At 38.9% G+C, this 25,283-nt stretch overlaps 6 protein-coding genes and 2 long non-coding RNA genes across 13 annotated transcripts; 3 read left to right on the top strand and 5 right to left on the bottom strand.

Annotated features, from left to right (window-relative positions):
- Positions 1 to 1,242: 1,242 nt before the first annotated feature.
- Positions 1,243 to 6,081, bottom strand: mRNA-cap (mRNA-capping-enzyme). Its single transcript, XM_069049092.1, has 7 exons — positions 5,661 to 6,081; positions 5,307 to 5,611; positions 4,789 to 4,953; positions 3,787 to 4,159; positions 1,838 to 2,250; positions 1,594 to 1,784; positions 1,243 to 1,534 (listed from the first exon to the last, which is right to left on the bottom strand). Exons 1-7 carry the CDS (start codon positions 5,844 to 5,846, stop codon positions 1,413 to 1,415), a joined length of 1,755 nt encoding a protein of 584 aa, XP_068905193.1. The 5' UTR covers positions 5,847 to 6,081; the 3' UTR covers positions 1,243 to 1,412.
- Positions 6,082 to 6,267: 186 nt separating this feature from the next.
- Positions 6,268 to 12,514, top strand: LOC138131843 (breast cancer type 1 susceptibility protein homolog). Of its 3 annotated transcripts, none has more exons than XM_069049089.1 (7): positions 6,268 to 6,427; positions 6,576 to 8,519; positions 9,607 to 10,247; positions 10,299 to 11,022; positions 11,810 to 11,950; positions 11,999 to 12,122; positions 12,239 to 12,514. In XM_069049089.1, the coding sequence occupies exons 2-7, from the start codon at positions 6,642 to 6,644 to the stop codon at positions 12,442 to 12,444; spliced, it is 3,714 nt and encodes a 1,237-aa protein (XP_068905190.1). In that variant the 5' UTR covers positions 6,268 to 6,427; positions 6,576 to 6,641; the 3' UTR covers positions 12,445 to 12,514. The 3 variants fall into 3 exon arrangements, with proteins under 3 accessions (XP_068905190.1, XP_068905192.1, XP_068905191.1); XM_069049091.1 differs by having other exon boundaries at positions 12,210 to 12,351; XM_069049090.1 differs by lacking the exon at positions 6,268 to 6,427 and having other exon boundaries at positions 6,482 to 8,519.
- Positions 12,500 to 13,478, bottom strand: LOC138131847 (uncharacterized). 2 transcript variants are annotated; one of them, XM_069049097.1, is made up of 3 exons: positions 13,325 to 13,478; positions 13,036 to 13,271; positions 12,500 to 12,987 (listed from the first exon to the last, which is right to left on the bottom strand). In XM_069049097.1, the coding sequence occupies exons 1-3, from the start codon at positions 13,353 to 13,355 to the stop codon at positions 12,529 to 12,531; spliced, it is 726 nt and encodes a 241-aa protein (XP_068905198.1). In that variant the 5' UTR covers positions 13,356 to 13,478; the 3' UTR covers positions 12,500 to 12,528. The 2 variants fall into 2 exon arrangements, with proteins under 2 accessions (XP_068905198.1, XP_068905197.1); XM_069049096.1 differs by having other exon boundaries at positions 12,500 to 13,271.
- Positions 13,471 to 16,511, top strand: LOC138131857 (uncharacterized). Of its 3 annotated transcripts, none has more exons than XR_011159927.1 (4): positions 13,471 to 13,911; positions 13,969 to 14,155; positions 14,215 to 14,625; positions 14,739 to 16,511. It is a non-coding gene; the product is annotated as an uncharacterized lncRNA (long non-coding RNA). The 3 variants fall into 3 exon arrangements; XR_011159926.1 differs by having other exon boundaries at positions 14,215 to 14,663; XR_011159925.1 differs by having other exon boundaries at positions 14,215 to 16,511.
- Positions 16,512 to 17,088: 577 nt separating this feature from the next.
- On the bottom strand, positions 17,089 to 18,406 carry LOC138131853 (uncharacterized). Its single transcript, XM_069049104.1, has 3 exons — positions 17,981 to 18,406; positions 17,681 to 17,916; positions 17,089 to 17,633 (listed from the first exon to the last, which is right to left on the bottom strand). Exons 1-3 carry the CDS (start codon positions 18,012 to 18,014, stop codon positions 17,163 to 17,165), a joined length of 741 nt encoding a protein of 246 aa, XP_068905205.1. The 5' UTR covers positions 18,015 to 18,406; the 3' UTR covers positions 17,089 to 17,162.
- A 164-nt stretch (positions 18,407 to 18,570) lies between these two features.
- On the top strand, positions 18,571 to 19,523 carry LOC138131855 (uncharacterized). The gene is made up of 3 exons (XR_011159923.1): positions 18,571 to 18,729; positions 18,787 to 19,007; positions 19,062 to 19,523. It is a non-coding gene; the product is annotated as an uncharacterized lncRNA (long non-coding RNA).
- A 978-nt stretch (positions 19,524 to 20,501) lies between these two features.
- Positions 20,502 to 21,540, bottom strand: LOC138131848 (uncharacterized). The gene is made up of 3 exons (XM_069049098.1): positions 21,383 to 21,540; positions 21,094 to 21,329; positions 20,502 to 21,046 (listed from the first exon to the last, which is right to left on the bottom strand). Exons 1-3 carry the CDS (start codon positions 21,417 to 21,419, stop codon positions 20,576 to 20,578), a joined length of 744 nt encoding a protein of 247 aa, XP_068905199.1. The 5' UTR covers positions 21,420 to 21,540; the 3' UTR covers positions 20,502 to 20,575.
- A 602-nt stretch (positions 21,541 to 22,142) lies between these two features.
- On the bottom strand, positions 22,143 to 24,817 carry LOC138131854 (uncharacterized). Its single transcript, XM_069049105.1, has 3 exons — positions 24,662 to 24,817; positions 22,932 to 23,167; positions 22,143 to 22,880 (listed from the first exon to the last, which is right to left on the bottom strand). The coding sequence occupies exons 1-3, from the start codon at positions 24,687 to 24,689 to the stop codon at positions 22,413 to 22,415; spliced, it is 732 nt and encodes a 243-aa protein (XP_068905206.1). The 5' UTR covers positions 24,690 to 24,817; the 3' UTR covers positions 22,143 to 22,412.
- Positions 24,818 to 25,283: the final 466 nt, after the last annotated feature.

Below are 25,283 nucleotides of genomic sequence, written 5' to 3'. Positions count from 1 at the left end.
TAAATAAAATGACTAAAGAAAGCCACACTCTTTCCGTTCAAATTAATAATTAATTATGAACACATCATGCACCTTCAAAACAGTGCGACAGTGTCCACTGCAAACGTCAAATAATTTTTTTCATTCGAGGATTTTAATCGAGTAATTCTTTTTTCGTGCTTCGTTCTCAATGGATGTGTAAACACATGAGCGGGTATGAATTTTAGGCTTCAAATCATATTTAATTTTAACTCTGTTTTGAAAATTTTGCGGAAAAAATGATAAATAAAAAAATATTTATTTTAACGAGTCCTACTGGTGATTAAATTTATTACGTGGACTTCCATAACATCCTGTATAGCTTGTTTCGTGAATTTATAATAATTTACTGTGTTTCAGTTAACTTTCAGAAACATTTTTGCAACCACTGAAGTACCATCCCAACCAACTGGCTGAAAATAATTCTAATAAATTTGTTTTCACTGACCACTGGGATATTATGTGACCTCATATGACAAGTTCATCTCAATAAATATAAATACTTTTGGAAAGACCATTTGTGAACTGAAAAATAGAAAGTAATCTCCGATTTTATCAAAATATAACTTGAATTGTCCAACTTGTTCAACTGACCTTTCTAAAACGTAACGTCAATGACAGTATTTAAAAGATGATAAATTTTGACTTGACAGGCTGAACGTAAAAAAATATTCGGACTGTTGATAACAAATGCAGAATCATCCGTACAATCGTACATAAATAAACAAAAGTTCTTCTAGTTTTATCTCTACACTAACATAATCTAATTTTTTCTATTTTTTTGTTTCCTTTCACTTATTCTTTTTGTGTCAGCTCTTTTGTAATACACTAAAATCCTACCTTAGCATGCTTAATTGCGATTCCCTCTTTCTCTATTCGTGCTTCATATTCACAAACAAGTGTCGGTCGAAGTTTTTCTCGACAGAAATGATCGCAACTTCTTAAAAACGTTGAAGTCGATACGTATGTTTGACAACAATAAACTTCCGACAAAGTGACACACTTATCCTTTTAGACATAATTCAGGTAGCAATTATTATCATTTAGATAAATAACCGCATCATAAACAGTAAAACTGTAATTAAAAAGGATTTTCAAAGGTCAGGGTTTTATTGTTGCGATAACAAACCAAATCGATTTCAAACACCTCCTCTCGGCACGTATCAACAATTTTTTCTCTCTGCAGAACTTGGCACTTTCTTAAATAAGATTTAAATGCGAAACTCTTTAATGAACGCTCGTTTATTTGCTTTACTCGTTATAAATTAGATTCAATAATATTTATTACAAGGTTTAGACTGAGTGATTCCGATATGATGCACCTATCTTCTCTTGTATATCATAAAAAAATACTTATGCCGAATAAATAAAAACCATTACACTCCACTGAAAAATCATCTTCTTATCCTCCGCGCTGGTGGTGGCATTATATCACAATCGTCGTCGAACCTATACCTGTCGATGTAATCCAGAAGCTTCTCTTTAGTTATCGGATTCTGGATAGTTCCGCAGACAGCTGAAAAACAGTCGGTCAAACCTATTCAACCCCACCCACCTCTCCCTCCATGAACGTACCTTTGGCAGTATTAAAACTGTTCGGGAAGGACTTGTCCGTTCTCTCCCGCATGAACTTCCACTGACTATCCTCGAATTTACACTCGATAACCTTGTTATCCAACTCTTTGAGCGCCTTCGTGTACTTCATCTTGGCGAAGGGCGCGTCCAGCTGCCCCACGTATAAGAAACCCACCTTCCTGGAGACGATCCTGCAAACAAAGCGGTCAGCGAGATTCGCAAACTAGTCGACCACCGACGGTACCCTTCACCCTCTTCCTTCACGATTTTCAGGCGGAAGTCGACGGAGTTCATGTCCAGAGGCTTCCACTTCAGCACCTCGTCGCAGCGCCCCGGCACATAGGGCTCCTTCGACGGCTGAAAGATCAAGCCGTCGGGCTCGTGCGAGAGAGTCCTCGCGAATTTTTCTCCTAATAGACTAGCCGCCTGGGTGATCTCCCAGAAATCCTTCTTTCTGACGCTGAACGGTTCCAGTGTCTTGTTGATCAACCCGTTTTCCATCGCCATGTAGCGAGGCTTGATTATCTCGTTCTCCAGACAGTGCAGTCTGGTGGGGTAGAACGGCATCTTGCCCACCTCCTGGCCTTCGAATTTTATTATGTCGTACGCCAAGTAACGGGGGATGTCCTCTCCGTTCACCTTGTCTATCACCATCTCCTGAAAGATACAAATCGTTCTTAACAAACCGGCGTGACCATTTCGCCACTTTTATTTGACAGTCTGTGTTCAAAAGAACTTCTGAAGGTCATTCTAACATTGTTAACCACCTAGTTTCAGTAATCTAAGTCTGGATTTTCGAATTTATTCGAGTTATAGGACTGTGTACAAGTGCTACCAACACTACTATTTTGCAAAGTACCACTTGTAAAGAGAAAAAAATGTGAGCTTCCGAGTAGAATTTTTCAGATGTCATTATCTGAATCCATTTTAAGCTTCTGGGGGATTATGTGTTGTTCTGTAATGGCGGATAAGATACGAGAAAGAAAAAATCATGAAAATGGAGGTTTTAGTTACAAAAACAGGAAACGGTTAAGTGTGTCAAACTCTTTTTTTAAGTTTTATAAGCGCTACTGATAGTTTTTATCAAGTGGAAAAATCGCATAATCTCGTAAGTCTAAACTTGAACAATTTTTAAGCCAACTGCAATAAGGCTTGCTGATTAAAATTAGATAAGAGTTTGGAGAGAAAAAGTTAACAAACGTGGCTCGCTTCTTTGGTTTCTCTGCTTTGACATTTCCTTCAAATACATAACCTCACTTTGATCATTTGTAAATTAAATATTATACAAGAACAATTTTGTTATGTACCATTTTTTCGAAATATAATTTGCATTTCAGTATTTTACCTCCGCATAAATCAACGAGCTGTCTTTTTTCTAGTTAATTGACGTAATGACAGTGACCGTGAAATAGTAGTTTTTGTAAAATCAGCGCAAAACATTGTGTTTTTAAATAAAGTTTTTTCGCTCTGCGGCCGAGGTGAGAGAATTACATTTTTAGTTAGTTTTATTCGACTCCACAAGGCAGGTGGACGTGTTGATCTGTGATTTAAGCTAAAATTTTGTGAAAATGGCACGATCATTTTCGAATATTGTGTTGGCGTATTGTGAAGCGTGCGGGAGTGCTCCTCGAGCCCAGAGAATTTCCGTGCGACTTCTTCTGAGGTATGCTGAAAAGAGTGGAAGAATCATTTCGTCCGCGTCTTCATTATTGTATGTATTAACAATAACGACGGTCACTTTGAATACTTCTTGTAATGATTAGTGATTATTCTGATTACTTCATGAGAATTTTTACGGAGTAATACACAAATTTTAGGAGACATTTTCTCATTATCTTCATAAAAATAATGCAAGAAGTCTCATGTCAAATTTGAAAGTGGCGCTAATGTTTCTGAAAATACACTGAAAACAAAAATTTGAATGTTATAGTAAATTGTGTGGCTGTTTTTTTGCACAATCGAGTTTTGATTTTCCAATCTTCTTGTTTATTAAATCAACGTTGAGGACAAATAAAGTTGCGTTACGTTAAATCTGGATAGAAAAATAAATTCTTCCGTTTCAATTTTCGTACTTTCTGTTTTTTTTTTTTCAAAAACTTAAATTTGACGACCTAACGCGAACGTGTTGTTCTCCACTCCAATGAGCCAAATTCCTTTGTTTAATTATTATTGTTGATAAAAATGAAATATTACCCCATCGAGAAGGGTGTCTTTTAAGTGCCTCCTGAGATCCTTCCTGTGCGGGAACGTGAGTCCGTTCACTTTGAAGACGTTGTGGTCGCGATCGAAGAAATAAACTTCATCTGGACCGTCGATCAGCATCATGTACCGTACACCGTCAGCCTTCCAAGACACTCTGTACGGTTTCTGGTGCAACAGTTGGATGTTGTTGATGTCCATCGACACCGGCTGACAGCCCGGAAAATTCTTCTTCTTCCATTCGCACATGACCTGTACTTTCTTCTGCAGTTGGAAGGCTTTGGGTTGTTCCGTGAAGTGGACGACTCCAGGGACGCCTTCCATGAAAGCGGCGTTCGAAGCGCCCCTCCTGGAGGTCCCGAAACTACTGGAAAATCGAAAGGGGGGAATTTGACAAGTTTTTTAAAATACGAACTGTCGTATTAACTAAATATGTACAAGTACATTCTTTTTTAACGTGCAGCTGTCAAAAAATAGTATTTATGTATATTAAAAAAACGAGTTGCATAAGAAAGTGTTTATTTCATGAGTCCATGAGGATGCATGCAATAAACGCCTTATGAAACGAGTTTTTTTATACGATTTTTTCTATTTTGCACCTTTTGAGCTGTTTTTAAATCAAAAGTAATAGTTTTAAAATTCTGGGAAATTTTATGGTTGGCAAAAAACAATTGAAACACTTGTCGACTTTGGGATATTCGCACGGAATGGCTAACGCTGCCAGAATTCTGGCAGTACCAACATGATAATCGTAAATTGTACTATCGCTATTATAGAACCGCTTTCAACTGTTACGACACTGTTTTTGGTATCGTAACAGGTCTGTTACGAACGCAAAATAGAAAAAAAAATATTACGGTACAAGTTGCTACGAAAAATTAAAAAAGAAAATACATATCTCGAATCAAAGATAAAAGAAATCTGTTTTACGGGTTTTTAGATAATGTTTTCTGTTTTATTCTCATCATAAAAATATTTGTTTAAAAAAATAGTTACTTGGAGGAGGAGGCCGGCTGCTCATAATTGTTTTGTCGAGGTGGTTCAGATTCATTGTTTTCGTAGCACCAATCGGGTAGACTCGGAGCAGGGGGAGTATCAGCAGGATCGTCATAGCGACTATACAGTTCTTTCAAGTAATCGCTCTTATAGATACCTGGTGGCCTAGAATCATAATTTAATGACAAAAAATACATTTCTCAAGCGTAATGGCATATTTCACGAGTTTAGTCAGCCAAGAAAAATACAACTTGACTCGTGGATTGATCCATGTGGCTTGATTATCAAATTTGAAATGAAGTACACAATTTAAGTCTAATAACTTTTAAAACAAATGGAACTTGTAGTGTATTTTTTAGGTTAAATGTTGACAGTTGTCTGGATCAATTAGCGACCTGACTTTTGCTTTTTGTAGCCATGATATATAGATATTTTTTATCCTTTTAGAAGAGTTTTTTACATATTTATACCAAACTAGATGGTACATAAACATTTAGTTCCATAATTAATTTTCTCACCTCATCTTGGCAAAGGTCTCAATGGCCAGTTCAAGGTCGAAGTCCATCTTCTGCACCATGTAGGAAACAATTAAAAATCCAGTCCTGTTGAATCCATGAGTGCAGTGAACAGCAATCCGTTCCAGCGGATGCTTGATAATAAAATTGTGCACCAACTGGATAAACGTGCTGGTCTGCTCGGTCGACGGCGTCTCGCCGTGTCCTCGACATTGCAACTTAATATACTTACACCCCTCGTCTTCGACTTCTTGCTTGTCATAGAAGCGAGTGGTGTTTGTCAGATCTATCCATAAACCGAATTTGATCTGGAAATCAACGCTACAAACACGATCCAGACAGTAACAGCTCCAAAACCTTTTTGGTCCGGCACAGGTCGAACAGCATTTTCGGCGGAAATCTGCACTCAGGGGGCACCAAACTGTCATAGCTGCTGCTCAGAGGCGTCTTGAACGCCATGAACTGACCGACGATCAGGTCGGCGGCTTTGCGGGGGCAGTACATCCACCGGTTGGGGACGGGTCCGGGGGTTTTTCGACTCATTCTCGACGAGTTCAGGTGACGGAAAAAATGAGGTTATTTCGCGAATTGATCGCGGCGTAGTTAGGGACTGGCGCGTGCTACCATAAACGATGCATGTTTGGGATGGGGTTCACATTCAACAATGGTGGAATTCTCACTGATTTAGTAGAAATTTCTGCACATATTGGTTTGTTGTGAAAACCCAAAAACTCACCATCGACGTTATAGGGGATTGACATGCAGTTGGCTGCACTGTTCAAATTTATTTAGTTACAAATTTTACGACTGGGAATACTTAGGGAATACAAATCGCCCGCATGTTCGTTCAAGTGAAAATTAACAATGTTGTGCCAACGCCGAAGTAACACCAACAAAATACAAAATTTATTACAGTATTAAATTTATGCCACACGATATTGCCAATGAATAGTATTTTCGAAAACTTTGACAAAAAAAAAATCGGCTCTTGGCCGTCCGAACAACGGGCACTTTGTAGACTTTGTACACACGAAGTTTAAAGCGCTAAAATAAGAACTTTTCCTGCTTCAAGTGCAACTTGTGTAAGTTTCAAGTGCTTCGTAAAGGGATAAAATGTGTCACAGGTAAACCAACCTATTAATTAAAAAATTATAAAGCGGCTTGAATTGGATGATAGTTCGATAGTAGCAGTGTCGATTCTCAGTTGTTTTACTTTTCCTAACCTAACTTTTTTCTATAATTTACGAGTTGTTTTTGTTTTATTATCCTTAGAATAACTGGGAATAGACACACGTCAAGACGGTATTTGAACAAATAAAGAATCAGAATTCAGCCAGAATGGCTAAAACCAAGAAATCAAGTCGAAGTAAGAAAAAAAAGAAGGGGGCCACTACTTCGACTTCAAAAAGCGCTTCTTCGGGTAAAAGTCCGCCTGTAAGGCGCAGATCTGGCAGAAACAAGCCTTCAGGTGTCCAGAGCCCCAACAGCTCCAACTCTCAAACTAGTCCTTTCAAAGGCTATGATGAGACCTTGTCGCGTCATAAAAAAGTGGAAAGGCCCCGGGTCTTCGAGGGTTTGATCCGGGGTGAAGCGAAAACAGCCGCGGACGAGAACAAAGATCCGTTTGATAGACTTCTCGACGAAAATTACAAAAGCAACTTCCACAGCAACATGAAAACTTACACAAACAGAAGGAAGACTGCAAACAGAGTTGAGCTGTTGGAGTTTCAGGATTGTAAGAATCGTGACGAGGTGGTTCGATGGTTGAACGACAACCGCAACGTGTTCGATCGGCTGACCCAGACTCAGACTCACACCCAGTGTGACGACAGTGAGCTGGTGTTGACGTTGGACATGCCTTCAGTGTCTCAAGTCAACGTCAACACGACCAGGTTGAACCGATCCAACACCAAAAGTGTGCGTAGGAGGCGTCGAAGTCCGTACAAGCTGAGGGCGCGGTCTTTGGATATTCACATTAAAAAAAACGAATTTAGCGGCAGGAGTAAGAGACATTCTTTGGCCGGGGACACTCCGGTGATGGAGAACTATCACATCGAGGAGGCGGTCACGGACGAAGAGTTTCCTATTCCTGTCGAGAAAGATGCCAAAATTATAATAGATCTGATGGAAGACGAATATTTGAACACGATAGAAAAGGAGATATTGCAGCGCGACGAGAAAAAGAATCAGAGCGTTACCGGTTGGGACAGGATCAAGGATTTCAACAAGACCATGAACAGGACGATGAAGCGGCCGAAACAGTTGAAAATCGAGCTGCAGACTTGCGAGAATAAAAAGGAAGGGCGCTTAGATAACTCGTACGATTTGGAAGCCATGGAGAATTATTTCATCGAGAATATGGAAAAAATGCTTCAAAACGGGAATCGTGGATGCGAAGAGAGTCCAGCGAAGAAGTCGATGAGAAGTGCTCTAGATGCGGGAAAACAATTCATGTCAGAGCTGAGTAAACTGGCAGAGAGCGAGAAGGAAAAGTGTTTGAGAGAGTTCGAGTCTGTGATGTCCGAATTGAAGCAGATGTTTGCAAAATGCACCTCCAGCAAAAACGTACAAACCGAAACAAGCACAACTGATGCCGTCGTCCAAACTGAGACAAACACGTTTGATGCTGTTGCGCAAACCGAGACAAGCGCTGTTGATGCACAAGTGCAAACAAAGCCCGACGAGAGCTTGTACTGTTGTCAAAATTGCGCCAACAACAACGTCACCAAAAGCGCGAACACTCTGAACAAAATGGTGCAGACCGAGGTGGACAGCGTCAGCGTCGACGTCCAGACCGAGACGCTGCAAGACAAGCGCCAGTCTACAACCAGCAGCGCCACCCCGTCGGATATTTTCGTTTTCGACGAGAAAGAGGATCAAGCGATCCGGGCCGCGTTCGATGTTGATTTCAACACCGAAGAGATGAGGATCGAGGCTGAGGCAAGCAAGAACGAGGCGTCGAGCGGAGATGGAAGACAGTCGGTTCTGATCGTGTCGTCGGCGGAATCGCAGCAGGATGGTAGTAAAGGCGTGAAGAGGTTGCAGCCGGAAAGTCCTGTCGGCGATTCGGGGAAGTTCCAGTCGAAGAGGCCTTGTGCCAAGTTTATCAACGAGGATCTGTCAGTCGGATTTGTGTCATGTGTTGAAGAACAAGACGGAGGGAAGGTTGGAAGGGAGGCGCAGTTTTCGGAGGAAAGTGACGACATTAATTATGACGTAAGTAGGGAGCTGTGCATTTGTAAAAGCACCTTTAATTTAGTTACATTACAAAAGTCACATTTATGAAGGTCATGTCCAATAAATCTTTACTTGGTAAAAATACAAAGACAAAAACAAATAAAAATTACTTTAATTTAATCAGTAAAAAGACGTAACATTGCTTTTGAAATCAGCAAAGTTAAAATGGACAAAAACTGAAAAATTAATCAAATCGGGTTCGTGCAGAGCAAACAACTTTGAAAGTCAAAGTCACTAGCTTTAGCTTTGCTACCAACAGAAAATCAGATTTTCATGGCTTGCTTAGATGCACATTTATATGAAATTGAGTATATATGTCCGAAAAAAGCTGGCTACTGTCATTAAAATGTCCGGCTTTTTTTGAAAATGTATTGTGGGTTGAATTTATTATTCCGTCAGGCTCATTATCACTCGTGAAATACCTTGTATGGTTTTATATAATATAAACGATAAAGACACGACAAATATTGTAAGTTTACAGATGAATGTAGGATTTAATACGTAATTCTCAATTATATGGCTTCAACAATTCATCTATTGGAAAAATTTGTGTAGCAAAATGTGAAGAGGAAAATGGAGAAACTATCATAATACAGGATATTGGTATTGGTATGAAAACTTGTGTTGTGTTCAATATCATCGTCAAGAAAATAAAACTTAAAAATCCAAACCTAACCTCACAAATTTTGCCAGAGTGTACCTCTAAAAGCGGACGTATTTGCAGTTTCTACTGAAAAATACAGATTTTTTATGTTTATTTAAAAACAGCATTGGATTTAAATAATATTAATTATTTATGCCTTGCACCTTATTCCTCCAAGTACTATCATCCATAATGATATATTTTTTATAGAATATTACATATTACTTAAAATCAGTAACGAGCATCATAGAAGTTTCCACTTCTGTCGTGCGGTCTTAAGCACATACTCCTTTTTTTGTTTGAAAAATTATTTTTATTTTTTGTGTCATCAAAACAAAAAATCCACGTTTTGTCGTAATAAGGTGTTCGATGTACGTACATTGGTTTACGTAAAAAAAGCATTATATAAAACGTTTTTGTTAGGAATATCTGACCAAACTGTTGAAGAAATACGACAAATGCAGCGGTGAAAGTGTCGAGGCTGATCCTCCCCTCAAAACGCGCAGTCAAGAACAAATCGAACAGCTCGAGAATATCATTTACAACGCTACAAAACCCACCCGTTCAGCGACGGAAGACGCGAGACGTCCCCCAAAACAAGAACACCCCTCCCGGGATCGAGAAGGCAACATTTCTAGTAAACCTGAAGACGATTTGGATTATTTTAAGCCGTACTCGTCGGTTGTGGACGCGGAGAAGACGCCGAAAAAGAGCAGGAGGAGCTTGTTCAACGCGGACAACCAAAAAGAAAAGTTTTCCGAGTCGATGTTCTTGAGTGATCGAAACGCGACAGTGATAGCTAACAAAACGATCACCGAAGACAACGTGGACGAAATTATGAGTGGATTCGATCGGACGTTAGAGAGTGCCGTTGACAAAGAGGTGGCAGCGATTTTCGAACGCGAAGCGCCCAAAATAAACATTCTGGGGAACGTTTTGGTGAAAAGTGCTGTTAACGGTTGTGACGCGAACGGTGTTGCGACCAGTGATGATCCTTTTTTCTCAGATACGGATGTGGTGGAGTCGACGCCTCAGAAGAAGCTTCCGAGTTTTTCGGAGCACAGGTGAGAGGGAAAACAACTTGAAAGGGGAGGTTGGTATTGTGTTGTTCGCAGGGCTGAATCGATGCTCGACATAACGTTGCCCCCTCCGATAGAATTCCAAGACGGTGAGGAGAACGCCGTGCCGCGAGAGGTCAACTCGTCGCGGTTTCAGCTGTCGCCGCGGCGCCCGCTAGCCCCGGTCAACAAAATCACCAGCACCCCGTTTTCGGTGAGGGAAGATTCGGAGAAGCTCAGCCTGTCCCCGATCGCTTTCCAGGGGAGCGCGAGACGCTCGCCGCTCCAGGACCAGCGAAAGATTTCGATTTCGACGAGTACCCCGGTACAGCCGCGCGGCCGCGTGCCGGGCCCCCTCGAGCTGGCCCAGCGGGCGAAGTTCTCGCCGCTCACCATCGTGAAGCGACCGCAGAGCAGTTGTCGCCTGAGCGGTACCCCCAAGCAAAACAGCATCTTGAAGTACGTGAGGTCGTCGCAGGACTCGCCCGACTCTCAGACGTCGCTGAACTCGTCGCTGTCGAATGGCGGCAAGCCTTGCATCGCTTGCAGTCGAGTGAGTCGGGATCAGGTGATGGCGATTTCGGCGCTGACCAACAGGAAATTGGCCAGTTACAGCGCTACTTTCGGCCCGAAAGTCACACACTTGATAGTTTCCGCCAACGAGAGGAATTTTCTCAGAGATCACACGATCAAGTTTGTTTCGGCGGTGGCGGCGGGGGCGTGGGTTTTGAGTTTCGGGTGGGTGCAGGAGTGTCTCAGGAGAAACTGTATCGTTCCAGAGGTGGGTCAGCAGGAGAAAGTCTCCTTGAAGTTTTTTCTTTCAAAACATTTGAAATAGGTTGTAGTAAATGGATGATGGACGTGAATCAATAAATAAATATCTCTTCCCAAGTATACCTTTCTCTCCACCCTCTCCTCTTTTTCTCTCTTTTCCTCATCTTTCGGGCCTTCTCTCTCCCACGCTTTCTCCTTTTCTCAATCCCGTCCTGTGTCCCGTTTTATCTCCGTCCTATTTTCCTTCTTTCGCTGTTTCTCTTTGTCACATTCCCTCTCCTTGTTCCAATTTCATTAAATTACTTCCCTTCTTTCTGATCTTTTCTCTTCCTCATTCTATTTTCGCGCTTTCGCCCTCAGCTACTTTCTCTTTTTTCTTTTTTTTTGGTTTTCTACCTTTTTTGTCAAGTCTCTTTCATTCTTTTTGACTCGTGTTTCATAATTATTCCTGTCTATTAATTTTGCTTTCTCTTTTTCAATCCCTGTTGATTTTTTTCTATCCCTCTTTGTGCATATTTCACTCGTTTCTCACGTACATTGTTTATGTTTTCTTACTCTCACTAACACTCTCACGCTCTAAATGTTACCACTTTCATTTTTTTTATTGCTCTTTTCTTTCATTAATTGTTTTTTTCTATTCTAAAACAATTTGTTTCTGTTTGTTGTTTTTCGTGTCTTGTTTCCCAACTCTGTCTTATCCATATATTTTTCTTTAACATTTTTTTATTGTAATTTATTCCCACCTTATTGATATTCCAGTTTTTGCCAACTTTTGATTTCTTTCTCTATCGAAGGAACCTTACGAGGTCATGGACGTGTCGGGAATAGCGGGACCGAAACAATCCAGACTAACCAGAACCACTAAACCTCTTTTCAAAGGATACAAGATCCACGCGGCTCCTCCGTTTGTATCGACCTCACAGAAGGAAATCGAGGTAAATTTCACTTTCCAATTTGTCCGTTAGTGTACAGAGGTGTTGCAGAACGTTGTCCGTTTGCTCGGGGGCAAAGTGGTGAGGTTGCCGGAGAACCTCCTGGATAAGGAAGGATATGTTTGTATCATAGTCACGGAGGCGAAGGCGTCGCAGGATTTTGAAATGTACGAAAGTGAGTATTAATAATATTCAAATGTATAGTTTTGTCCCCTCTTTTACGTTTTACTTTTATTGCTTCTCTTATTGACCTTTTCCTCAGAAGGTAAAACTTTCGTTTATCTTGCCTAGCTTGGCTGGACGCACTCAAAGTGGTGACAGTAGACATAGAGTGGTTGAGCAGGTCCGTCGGACAGTACCAAATACTAAGTCTGCGTCCGTTCGTCTTGTGCTCCGAGGACTACATCGAACGTCTGGGGTACCCCCCGCAATTATTGGTAAACATGACCTACTCCGCCTCTCAACAGACCTTCAGTAGCGTGCCATCTTCGACGTGAAGCCTTCACGTGTTACAACATTAAGTACTTATATGTAAACAATTGAAAAAATATATTTTTATACTCGTAATCTGCTGTTTTATTTCATAATTTCTTGTATTCCACTGTTGTGGTGGGTGTTTCGGCGGGAATCTCTAAGACGCGTCCCGTGAGCTCCGCCTTCGTGTTGCTGCGTTCGGCGGCAATCTCGAATCCGAGTTGGCGGCCGATTCGTTGCGGGATGAACGAATTGAAGATGGCAGTGACGGCGCGAGGGACAGGCGTCAAGACCAGTTCTCGTCCATCTAAGGCACGTTTGATGTTAATACCGTTGCTTAAATTCCGGGCGATTTCGATAGACACTTCGCAGAGCTTTTTGGCGATTCCTTGCCTTCTGTATTCGGGAGAAGTGCCGAGGAGGAAAATCTCCATGACGCAGTCGACTTGACACACATCGAAGAGGTCGCAGATGCCCTCGGTGGTCACTATGAAATCTAGGATTTGTCTCGATTTTTGGTTTTTGAACGATTTGGCAAGATCTTCGAAGAACGGTTCGGACTTCACCTGGGAACAGAAATTGCGAGAGATGCGGGACAGCGTTTTGGTACCCACCAGAAGCTTGTTGAAGGCCACTCCGGCGACTTTGTCAGTGTTTTGGTCGATGGCCACGACGCTAACTCCATCTTTGGCGGTTGTTCTTGGCAGCTGGTCCAGCTCTGCCAGAGCTTCAGGGTCGTTGGGGATCCCGATGGCTTTGTTTATGTGTCCACTGACGAAAAGCGCGTTTTTGATAACATCACAAGCGCTATCTAGATATTTTGGGGATAGCAGTTCGTAGCGGATGGACCCTGTAAGTTTCAAAAGCAGTAGAGTAACGAGTGATAAAATAATAAAGATCTACCGGTCACAATCGGCCACGTTTTGACCTCCATTGTGCAATAACTGAAAGCAATGCATATACAATTGATATTTAATACGTTTCATTATCTTATTTATTTGGAAAAGTCGTGACCTTTAACAATTTATTAAAAAAAAAAATCCAAAGAAATTGTTGATCAATTTTTGACATAATTGTTTAAAGTCACTAGAAACTATAAGTAGCGCAATCAATTCGGCCTATAAGATAGAAAAGGATAGCTATCTAAATCCCAAACATGGCTGCCGTTTGACAATTTTTTCTTGACAGTTAGACATACGACAATACGACATGTGTATGACATTAGTGTAATCGCATCGCGTGTTAACGTGTAAGCAGGTGTAACTGTAAGGGTGTTGTGACGATAAAGAATAGTTTGTGCTTGTTTGTGGGACATTATTTTTCGCCTGTAAAAAATGCCGACGTGTTCTGTGCCATCATGTTTTAACACGAGCAAGAGCGGTATTAAACTGTATCAGATGCCAGTTGGTGATCGAAATGCCAAAAGAAGAGAAATATGGGTGAATTTAATTTCGCGATCAAACTTACCTAATACTGCAAAAGTTTGTGAGGTATTTATTATTTGATTGCTATTAAACCGTAATGAAGTAACCATGAAATTATTATAGATTCATTTTTCGGATCACCAGTTTGAAAAGAATAGGCAGGATGGCAAAAAAAGACTTCGGCCTGATGCAATTCCCGATTTAATACAAATTACAAATATGGTTGAACCTAACACATCTAGTAAAGATAAACAACGAATAGATACATTGAATTGTGATGAAAATATGGAAGAAGTTGCCAGCAATAATAGTAAGTTGTTTTAATGTAGATATAATAGATTATGTTATTTGAAATTTGTTTATTATTAGGTAATGGAAATGGTGAAAGTGATGACTACTTCAATTTGAGTACATCTGAAATTGATGTAGCTGATTGTGAGGAATTATTTAATGAAGTTCCTGATGACATGAAAAATGTTTTAATTGAAAAGTTGAGAAAACGCTTGCGAGACGCTTTAAGAAGATGCTCATATTATAGAAAAAAACTGGAACAAAAAAATTCTACAAAATTGGAGCAGATTTTTAGTGATGACCAGTTGAAGTATCTGGAAACAGGGACTTGCAGAGGAGCGTCATGGTCTGATGGAAGCATACAAAAAGGGTTAAGGTTATACATGGCATGTGGTACAAGTGGTTACGAGGAAATTCGTAAACAAGGTCTTCCATATCCAAGCATTAGAACCCTACAATCTCGTTTGAGTAACTTGAAATTTACACCAGGTATATTAGATGAAGTTTTTGGTGTGCTCAAGCTTAAAGTTAGTATATAAAATAAATTATGATACTTGATAGGAATTTAGGAAGATTTCTAAAATTATGTTTTTTAATTACAGATGGAGACTTTGAAACCAAGTGAAAAACATGCCACTTTAATTTTTGATGAAATGAGCATCACACCTGGTTTGCAGTTGGACAGTAGCCTCTCCAGAGTGATTGGTAGACCAACACTTCAATCACCACATGAGAACTTGAATGAGTATGCCTCTCATGCTTTAGTGTATATGCTGGCTGGTGTTTCTACCAGATGGAAGCAAATAGTTGCTTACGATTTTACAGCTAATTCATATAACTCTTCTGAAGCTTATGAACGTTTGAAAGGAATACTTATGAAAGCTCATGAAATTGGCATAACAGTGCGTGCAATTGTATCCGACATGGGGCCTCAAAATAGGAGCTTGTGGAAATTACTTAACATCGTTGCTGGAAAACACAGTGTTATTAGCAATTCCATTCCACATCCATGCCTTAGTAATGAACGACTTTTGGTTGTACCAGATCCTGTGCATATTTATAAAAATATAGCAGCAGCGCTAACAAAAGGTTATTCTTTTGTTTTGGGAGATTCCATTGTGAGGAAACATAAACTGCAATATAACATCGTTTCAATTGAACCCATCAAAGAGCTTTATGAGCTTGAAAAAGATGATGTGGTAAAATTATGTCCCCATTTGAAGGAGAAGGTAATCAGACCATCACACTTTGACAAAATGAATGTTTCTCTAAGTACTGCATTATTGAGTCATGATGTTGCGGCTGGTCTCCTATATTACATTTCATTAAAAAAAATTAATGAAAAACATACAACGACTGCATGGTTTTTACAACTATTTCATAAATGGTTCCGATTATTGACATGTCGGTATCCAAGTTTGGCCATGTCGATGAAAAACAAGGAAAATTATGACGAACACATCATTTGCTTGAAATCTGTGCAAGATGTTACCTATAATATGACCATCAACAACAAGTGGCTACCATTTCAAAGTGGAATATTATTGGCAACAGAGTCAGCGTTGGATTTTCAAAAAATATACTTGGAAGTAGAAAACTTTGATTTCGTCATGTTGGGCAGACTGACACAAGATTGTCTGGAAAATACATTTTCATCGATAAGATCGCGACAATCTGTTCCAGATGCTCATATGTTTAAAGTAAGCTTAAGATTAGTGTGTTTGGGTCAATTTGAAAGTCATTCCAAAAGCACTAGTTACGAAAATGATGAGGGAAATTTTATTATGAAATACTGTAGTCAGTTAAAAGAAAATAAAGAACTGGTAACAATAGAAACCACTGTAGTGCACGAGTTACAAGAGGAAGATGAATTTTTTTCATCTCTTGATTTGTCTAGCGCAGTGCAGGCCAGTTTGTATTATTTGTTAGGTGCTGTTTTACATAAAATAAAAAAGCATTATGCAATATGCGCTAATTGTTATAAAACAGTACAGGAGGTTCCAGATCAAGTGACAGTGTTAACTAGACTTACAAAATTAAAAGAATTTAAAGCTAACATTTTGGTATATCCAACACTATCATTATTTGATTGTATATATAATATGGAACTTAGTTTTAGAGCTCATGAAGATGAGATTTTAGAAAATAGGTTAAGTGTAGATGACTTTATAAGTAATGCTATGAATACTTTTATGTGTCCCGATAACATTCCGAATTGTCATAGCATTTTTAAAAAAATTGTAAAATTATTTTTTAAGTGTCGTGTATATTTTTTGTTGAATAACAAACATAAGAAACCAAAATGTGATGTTTCGACACAGAGTAGTCGCAGTATGGCAATGCGAGCTTCTATAAATAAATAATTTGCCATTACATATTCTGTGTTTTATTTTTCAGTTATTTCTTTTACTAATTTTCGTCATTTTGATGAAAACAATTTTTTTATCTGAGGCACAACAGCAATTTCACTTGCAGCAAGCAGAAAGTGAAATAAATGTTTTATTTGAGACGTCCAATATGTTATGTTTATTGTACATTAAAATGTGGTCAAGAAATTTTCTTTAATTTTTGAATTTTCCGCTTCGAAAATCCCAAACATGGCGGACGATTGCGCTACTTATAGTTTCTAGTGACTTTATAATTGTTCAGACAGGTGCGCAATCTGTTAGTGGTGTACGTAATTGCAGCATTACAGTTTCCTGCAATAAATGATTTATTGGATTTATGATATTGTAACGTTTATTAAACCTTTTCCGTTAGTGATTCCTACGGTTTATCCAGATACAAATTGTTTTTTTGAAAATAACGAATAAACGGCGAAAATTCTTTTTACACCGAAATTTTAGCGCCCCCTAACGACAGAAGAACTAAACGTAGTTTTCGTGGAGCGTGGACTGGACAACTTACTGGTAAATTATAAAGATTTGTATATCACTCTCACAACTCACAGTATGTTGTTATTAATTTTTTATTTATATCTACATTTCCACGACAATAAACTGTAACTCAGCTGAAGACGACCGTACTTAATTCTTGCCCAACATTTTGTACTCCATTGTCGTGGTTGTCGTTTCGGAGTTTGGGTTTTCGAAAACTTGTCCCATCACCTCCAAGCTTCTGTTGCTCCGTTCGGCTGCAATTTCAAATCCCAGCTCGTTCCCGATTCGTTGAGAGATGAAAGAAGTAAAAATCGCATAAACCACTTTCGGCACCGGCTCCAGAGCCAGATCTTTTCCATCGACACACTTTTTCACGTTCACGCCGTCGTACAGTTTTTGGGCTAAGTCTACAGAGTGTTCGCACAGCCTTTTCGCGATTCCCCTCTTCCTGTATTCCGGCAGAGTCGCCAGAAACAAGATTTCCATCAAGCAGTCCACTTTGCAGTGTTCGAACAGGTCGCAGAGGTCGTCGGAGCTGATTATGAAATCGATTATTTGGAGAGACTTCGGGTTCTTGAATGTTGTTCGGAAGTTCTCAAAAAACGGTTGCGATTTTTGCTACAAGGGAAGTGTGAGTTTGACGGATTGTTAGAGAAGGGACTTACGAGAAACTTGTTGAAGGCCACGCCGGCGACTTTGTCGGTGCTTTTGTCGACGGCGATTACGGTGACGCCGTCTTTGGCGGCCGCTCGGGCAATTTCAACAAGCTCTGCCAAAGCTTCAGGGTCTTTGTCTGCACCGATGGTGCGACAAGTGCTTTCGTTGGGGAATAGTGCCGTTCTTGTGACTTCGCAAGCTGCGTCTAGATATTTTGCAGTTAGTTGTTGGTACCGAATCGAACCTACAAAGAATTTATTGCTGCCTATAGAAAAAATCAATCGCAGAAAAAAGTCGCAAAACTTTACCATCTTCGCTAATTGAAAGTGTTTCGTCATCCATGATTGTTTGTTACAAGAAAAACTGACTCCTACTACGTTTTATTTTATTAGTAGGTAGGTACATTTGAATGAGCCCTTGGCTTCACGCAATTTCCTGTTATCACTTGATAACGTTCGCCATGCAACTATTTTAAAAAAACAATTTATCACTGTAAGTGCACCACTCTTAAACAGATAAACGTTTGTGCAATTGACCTACACATGCCTGTACATAACTATATTCATTCAAGTTCTGTTCCTTCTTCATTCTCGTCTGGGTTGCATTAATGGCCTTTTTCGGATTGCGGACAAAAATAACAGAAATATATTTATTTTATTTTACATTCATTGTGTTATTCATTTTTCGAAATCCAGATTAGTCAGTCCATTTAAAATTAGTATTTCTTTTTTTCTCGAAATGTCAGCCATCTTTCTGCTTTAGGTGCGCCGCTACGCCCACTAATTGTTACAAACATTTATAATGACCCCGTATAAGTGTTTTTATTTTTTACTTAATTTCTTTTAACATCTGCCATGCTACGCCCCTGCATTTTTGATACGCCACTGTCTTTAAAGTTCCTTTCGTTAAGCTCCGCCCACAGTTATCAAATATAATCTGTTCTAAAAACCTGGCATGACCCTTGGACTGACCTTCAACAAAATCCGCTTTAAATGAACGGTAACTGTTACGAATGTGCGCGTTATGAATAGTGAGGCGAATGCACTTATTGACGATGGTAACTTTCATTTGTTTCAAAGTTTTGGCATTTCTTTGCTTGATTTTTTTCTTGGAGGCTCTGCCATTCAGTACCAACAATTGGTTGAGAGACATCTGAAGGAAGCAGGTCAGGTCATAGTAAAAACACTTTTAACCAGTGTCGATAATGAGAATGACATAGAAGCCTTAGCAGAGTATCAGCAGCTCTTTTTAGAAACAGCCAAAGATGGTTTATCTGTTGTCGCGGTTGACAACAAAACGGGAAAAGTAGTGGGTGTAGTCTTGAATAAGTTACTTGTAAGTTAGACAATTTTTTCACACACAAATGTCAAACTGTCGAATCCTTTTCAGACAAAGTTGCAACCATTTTTCGAAAATTTCCAGAAAACCTTCAATAACCCAAAATCTCTAGGATTACTGGATTTTATGGTCAAAATCCACAACGTTTTTGATCTCTTTGATCACTGTCGTGTAGATTGTCTGATGGAGATCTCTTTTCTGGGAACTTTACCTGAATACAGGAAGAAGGGAATTGCAAAAAATCTATGTAAAATGTCCGTAGACTTGGCTGAAAAATTGTACAACGGTGTTAACGTCAAAAAGGGAATTGATGGAAAGAACGTGGTTTTAGAACCAGTTCCGCAGGGCGTCAGTGCAATTTTTGTTCCTATTTCTCAACGAATAGGGCGTGGGCTGGGTTTTGAAGTAGCTGTCCAGCTGAGTACCAAGGAGATAGAGGAAATTGTGGGAGGTCCTGCTGGTCCAGAAACATTAGCTATAGTATACAAAATGTTAAATAAATATGTGTGATCACGTTTTGTTTTTATAATGTAAAATGGGAATTGTGGCAATCATTAGCGATATTCAAGCTTCGCGCATTGTAAACAATTGCTAACAGAAAAATGTGACGTGGTAAATACGTCAAACGTAATCAATAATCATGTTGGAACCTTATCTCTAAAGGATGTTAGGAAAAAAAGTCGAAAAACAAGAAGACGAAAAACAAAAAGTCGAAAAATCAAAAGGTTCATGGTTTTTTCGAAAACATTTTTTGTCGCCGATTCGAACGAAATTGAATTGTTTAGGATGAGTGGAATTCAGGCATAGGGAAAGTTCCGGTCATAGACCCGATTTGTTGGTGTGGGAGCCAAAAATATGAGTTTTTTTGTTTTTTGTGAATTTCTCTCGAAAAAAGCGTGGTAAAATTGCTTTGGCCTCAAAAGAAGCGCATTGAAAAGAGGAATCCAGCGGTGTGAATTTCAAAAGCAATAGAGTAACGAATGATAAAATAATAAAGATCTACCGGTCACATTCGGCCACGTTTTGACCTCCATTGTGCAATAACTGAAAGCAATGCATATACAATTGATATTTAATACGTTTCGTTATTTTATCTATTTGGAAAAGTCGTGACCTTTTAACAATTTATTTTAAAAAAACGCTAAAGAAATTGTTCATCAATTTTTGACATTTATTTGACATAATTGTTCAGACAGATCTGTTAGTGGTGTACGTAATTTCATCATTACAGTTTCCTGCAATAAACGATTTATCGGGTTTATGATATTGTAACGTTTATTAAATCTTTTCCGTTTGTGATTCCTACGGTTTATCCAGATACAAATTGTTTTTTTGAAAATAACGAATAATCAGCGAAAATTGATTTTACACCGAAATTTTAGCGCCCCCTAACGTCATTAGAAGAAGTAAACGTAGTTTTCGTGGAGCGTGGACTGGACAACTTACTGGTAAATTATAAAGATTTGTATATCACTCTCACAACTCACAGTATGTTGTTATTAATTTTTTATTTATATCTACATTTCCACGACAATAAACTGTAACTCAGCTGAAGACGACCGTACTTAATTCTTGCCCAACATTTTGTACTCTATTGTCGTGGTTGCCGTTTCGGAATTTGGGTTTTCGAAAACTTGTCCCATCAGCTCCAACCTTCTGTTGCTCCGTTCGGCTGCAATTTCAAATCCCAGCTCTTTCCCGATTCGTTGAGAGATAAAAGAAACAAAAATCGCATAAACCACTTTTGGCACCGGCTCCAGAGTCAGATCTTTTCCATCGACACACTTCTTCACGTTCACGCCGTCGTACAGTTTTTGGGCTACGTCTACAGAAAGTTCGCACAGTTTCTTCGCGATTCCCTTCTTCCTGTATTCCGGCAGAGTCCCCAGAAACAAGATTTCCATCAAGCAGTCTACTTTGCAGTGTTCGAACAGGTCGCAGAGGTCGTCGGAGCTTGTTATGAAATCGATTATTTTGAGAGATTTTGGATTCTTGAATGTTTTTCGAAAGTTCTCAAAAAACGGCTGCGATTTTTGCTACAAGTGAAGTGTGAGTTTAGGGGACCGTTGGGGAAGGGACTTACGAGAAACTTGTTGATGGCCACGGCGACGACTTTGTCTGTGGTTTTGTCGATGGCGATGACGCTGACGCCGTCTTTGGCTGCCGTCCGCGAGATTCGGGTCAGTTCGGCTAAAGCATCTTCGTCTTCGGGGACACCGAGAAAGCGACACATAGTTCCACTGGTGAAAACCGTTTTCTTCGTAACCTCGCAAGCTCCTTCTAGGTATTTCGAAGTCAGCTGCTGGTACTGAATTGAACCTGTGTTAACACTGAAGAAATAAAGCAACAACATTTTGAAAGTTATTATTTACCGTCATCACTGATTGCAAGTATCTGATTCTCCATCATGCTAATGTAAATTTGTTGTTGCCAGTTACACTTTCTTTTAACTTATATTTAATTTCTGGTGGAAACAAATATGAATACATATTTATTTATCTAATCTACTCTCGTAAATAATAGGTATTTATCTTTTGAGAATGTAGTCTAACACTTGTTTATCAGTCTCTGTGCATTTTAAGCAGGTACTCAAGGAGTGTTTCGATGAACATTTCCGTTAGTAGAAGAAGAGTTTGTTGTGTTGTGGAAAGACGAAGGTTTGGATGAGACGATAAGGAAGTTTCATAGCCAAATTATTTTTCGTAAACAAAATAATCGATTTTTTTGTGAAGGCATGATTTAGTAGGTTTTTTCTCTAAATTCGTTCAAAATCACTCGATGTCTAGATTTCATTACGGAGAATAAATTTCCAAAATACAGGCTTCACGGATTAGCAATTAAAGCGAGCGGCTGCTTGAACTAATTAGTTTGTTAGCTCTTCACCTGGAATTCTGACAATACATATTATGGCGACCATTTTCACGAATTTGTCAGTTTAGCTACCTTCTAACAGATGGCGCCTTTAAAAAAAGAAAAAACAGAGACCATTCCAAAATTAGGCAAAAAATGATATTATGTCGTTTTAATTTTTTTGCATCTCAGGAATGGTTAGGTTTGAAGCAGAGTACATAAGTGTCACCTCGCGAAGCAGATATTTCGTCTTGGAATAAAATGCAAAGAAAGGACACGAAATGTTTCTAAGATTTTATTCATATAGGTAACAATTTTCTAGACAAGATGGCGTCAAACCTTCGCAAATTGATTTAAAAAAAAATAATGTCCCAAATTTTCGGAAAAAAACTGTCACCATGTGCGAGTTATTCTGTTTGTTGCTTTTTATTGAAGATGAGCATGACTGGACATATTTACTTATCTGATCAACAACAATGAGTGTTGAAGTAATGTTTACTTAAAATGTCATTGCCTCAACGTTTAGAAATACCTACGAAGTGACTTGATAATTCATTTTAAATCTCTGTACTCCAACGTGAACGTGGAAATTTCATCGCCGACAACACTGGCAAAATTCCTCCCCTCAAACTCGTACTCTTCGAACTTCTCCTCCACCACGACCTTGAACCCCAACTTCTTCCCGATGACTTTAGTGGCTTCGCAAGTGAAGATCGCCGTTATAATTTTGGGCACCGGTTCCAGCCCCAATTTTCGCCCATCGACCGACCTCTTCACGTTAACCCCTCTAGCCAAATCCTTTCCGATCTCTATGGTAGCCTCGCACAACTTCTTCGCCACACCCTTCTTCCTGTACTCGGGTAAAATCCCCACGAACATGAACTCCAACAGACAGTCCACTCCGCACTTGTCGAAGAAGTTGTACAAGCTGTCAACCTCCGCCATAAACTTGACAATTGCTTTTGCTCGTTTTTGCTTCCAGGAGTTGACGAAATTGGCGAACGCGGTGTCGTCCTTTACCTAGAAAGGATGAGTTAGAGAAGAATAAAAGATGCGGTGTGTTTGTCGGACTTGCAATTTGTTGAAGGCGGCGCCGATCACTTTGTTGGTGGTTTTGTCGATCGCGATGACGGAAACTCCGTCTTTGGCGGCGGCGGTTGTGAGTTGTTTGAGTTCGGCGAGGGCGGCAGTGTCGTTGGGTAGGCCGAGGCATCTGCTGACGGTCTCGTGGCGGAAAAAGGCGGCGTCCATCATCGAGACGGCCTCCTCGAGGTAGGCGGCGGTCATTTGCTGGCACTGCAGCGAGTCTGGCAATCAAACAAAAATTAGAATTGGGCCGAAAGAGCGAAGGAAAGTGAGAACTGAGAATAAGAGTCAAATGAAAAATTAAATAAGAACACTGAAGAGTAGTTGTGAAGAAAGGGGTCCGGCAATAAAATAAAAAGCAGAAAGGAACGAAAAAATGTATTGCAAAGACTGCGGGAGTAGAAAACAAAAAAAGAAGAAAAGGAAGAAAAAGAATAGAAAGAAAGGGATAAGAATGCATAGAGAAAGTTTATAACTGAAGTCCATTCAAAAATTAAAAAAACACCAACGTCGCATTTTCCTCGATAATTACTATCGGCAACGCTGTTTAGTGTAAAATTTAGTGAGAATTGTAATTTTGAGGTTAAGTGTTTATTAAATGTCTTGTTTTTCTGGGCATCTTTAAGTAAAAATAAGAAGAATCAATAAATAAATGAAACGTGCTGCTAATAAAACAATATGAACTGAATTCAAAGCATTTGAATTTTATCTTGAATCAAATAAAGTCATAATTTTTTTAGTTACCAACATAGTATGAAAAAATATCTACCTAGGGTTTTTTAAATTTTACCAACTTAAAGCAACAGGTGGTGGTTTTTTGATTTTTGAATGGATTTTACATATTGGGTTGGGGAGAAATTAAAATATCGACTGTTTATTTAAATTTATTCAAAGTCGGCGTTGAAGAGTCGATTGTGAACGCTCCACGGATTACAGATGTTTGACAGTTTTGACACATACGTTATTTATTTTATTACAAATATTTTTTTAATCAATAAGTAAATTCTTCTCTAATTTATCTTGTGTTATTTATCGAGCTCGGATTTAATTAAAATTCCACCAACCACTCCAATCACTCTTTTTCTACATATGAGTCAAGGTGTGTGATTTTTATCCGATGAAATATTTTTTAATTAGATTTCCCCATTTCTTACCGACATATTTACTTAAAGTATACATCTATAGAGTTCTTTCTAAAGAACCAAATCAAAACTACAAAAAATTACTGCCAATAAATTAATAAATAAAATTATCAATCTCACTTGTGTGGAAAATTTTTCCGAGCTGAGAATGAGACAAGTGTCTTATTTGAAATTGTTTCTTTTTTGTGTGTTTTATTCTTACACTGTTAATATTTAACAATTTATTAAACAATAGTACAAATAAACATTGCATGTCGAGTCGCGTTTTTAAACGCCAACATCCGTTAACAAACATTGGTCCTTCACTCACCAATAATAGAGGTTCAGATTCGAAGGTTGTTTTTATTACATAATTTTTTTATCAACCAATTTATAATCCAAATAAACTCGATCATTTCATTGGGCCGTTTGGTTTTAGTTTGTTTTTGTTCCTTTGTAATGGGAGTTCTTTAAAATCAAACCGAACCCACTCTGTTAAAAACGAAACAAAAAAGAAAAATTATCACTTATGAAAACCTACCCAAAAAAATATTTTCTTACAGCGCAAGTTACGTTTAAGAAACAAAGACTTACCGTTGATCACCCACACTTTGGCGTCCATGTTTACACAAATTTTTTTTTCACCGTGCTGGCGATGTGATGGTTGAAGAGTGTCTTCAGATTGTGACGCTTAACATTTATCAGTCCGATTTGGTCGACGTCACAATCAGCATTGTTATCAATAATGGAAACCAAGAAAAAAATGTTTACGAAAATTGATAAAAATGTGCTCGTCTTAATTAAATTGGTCCACTTAAGAGTCGCCGTCTGATTTAATTATTTTATTAGTAATTAGTAATTTTCAAATATTTCCGTGTGCCATTTCCCTTATAAACATTTTGAAGAGACGATGTAGGTAGAGAATGATGTGAAATGAAAACTTAGAAAAAAAGTACTTGCTGGAAATGATTCTTGCTTTTATTTCGGTCCTTCTTCAATAAAAAAAATATTGTAAATCATGAATATCCTCGACTTGTTGGGTTGTTGGGCAACGAAGTGTACAGTGGGAGATATACTCGTACAAATAAGCAATAACTTATCTCATTAATGATGTGTTTGAATTAAAAACAATTTATTTTTTATTACGAAATTAATAACAAATTAAATACAAAGTAGTAATCAACGGATTCTGACTGACAAATCTATAAACAATCAA

Source organism: Tenebrio molitor, chromosome 5 (assembly GCF_963966145.1).
Source record: "Tenebrio molitor chromosome 5, icTenMoli1.1, whole genome shotgun sequence".
NCBI lineage: Eukaryota > Metazoa > Arthropoda > Insecta > Coleoptera > Tenebrionidae > Tenebrio > Tenebrio molitor.
The sequence above is the reverse complement of the archived record's forward strand: the minus strand, read 5'-3'. Positions and strand labels throughout refer to the sequence as shown.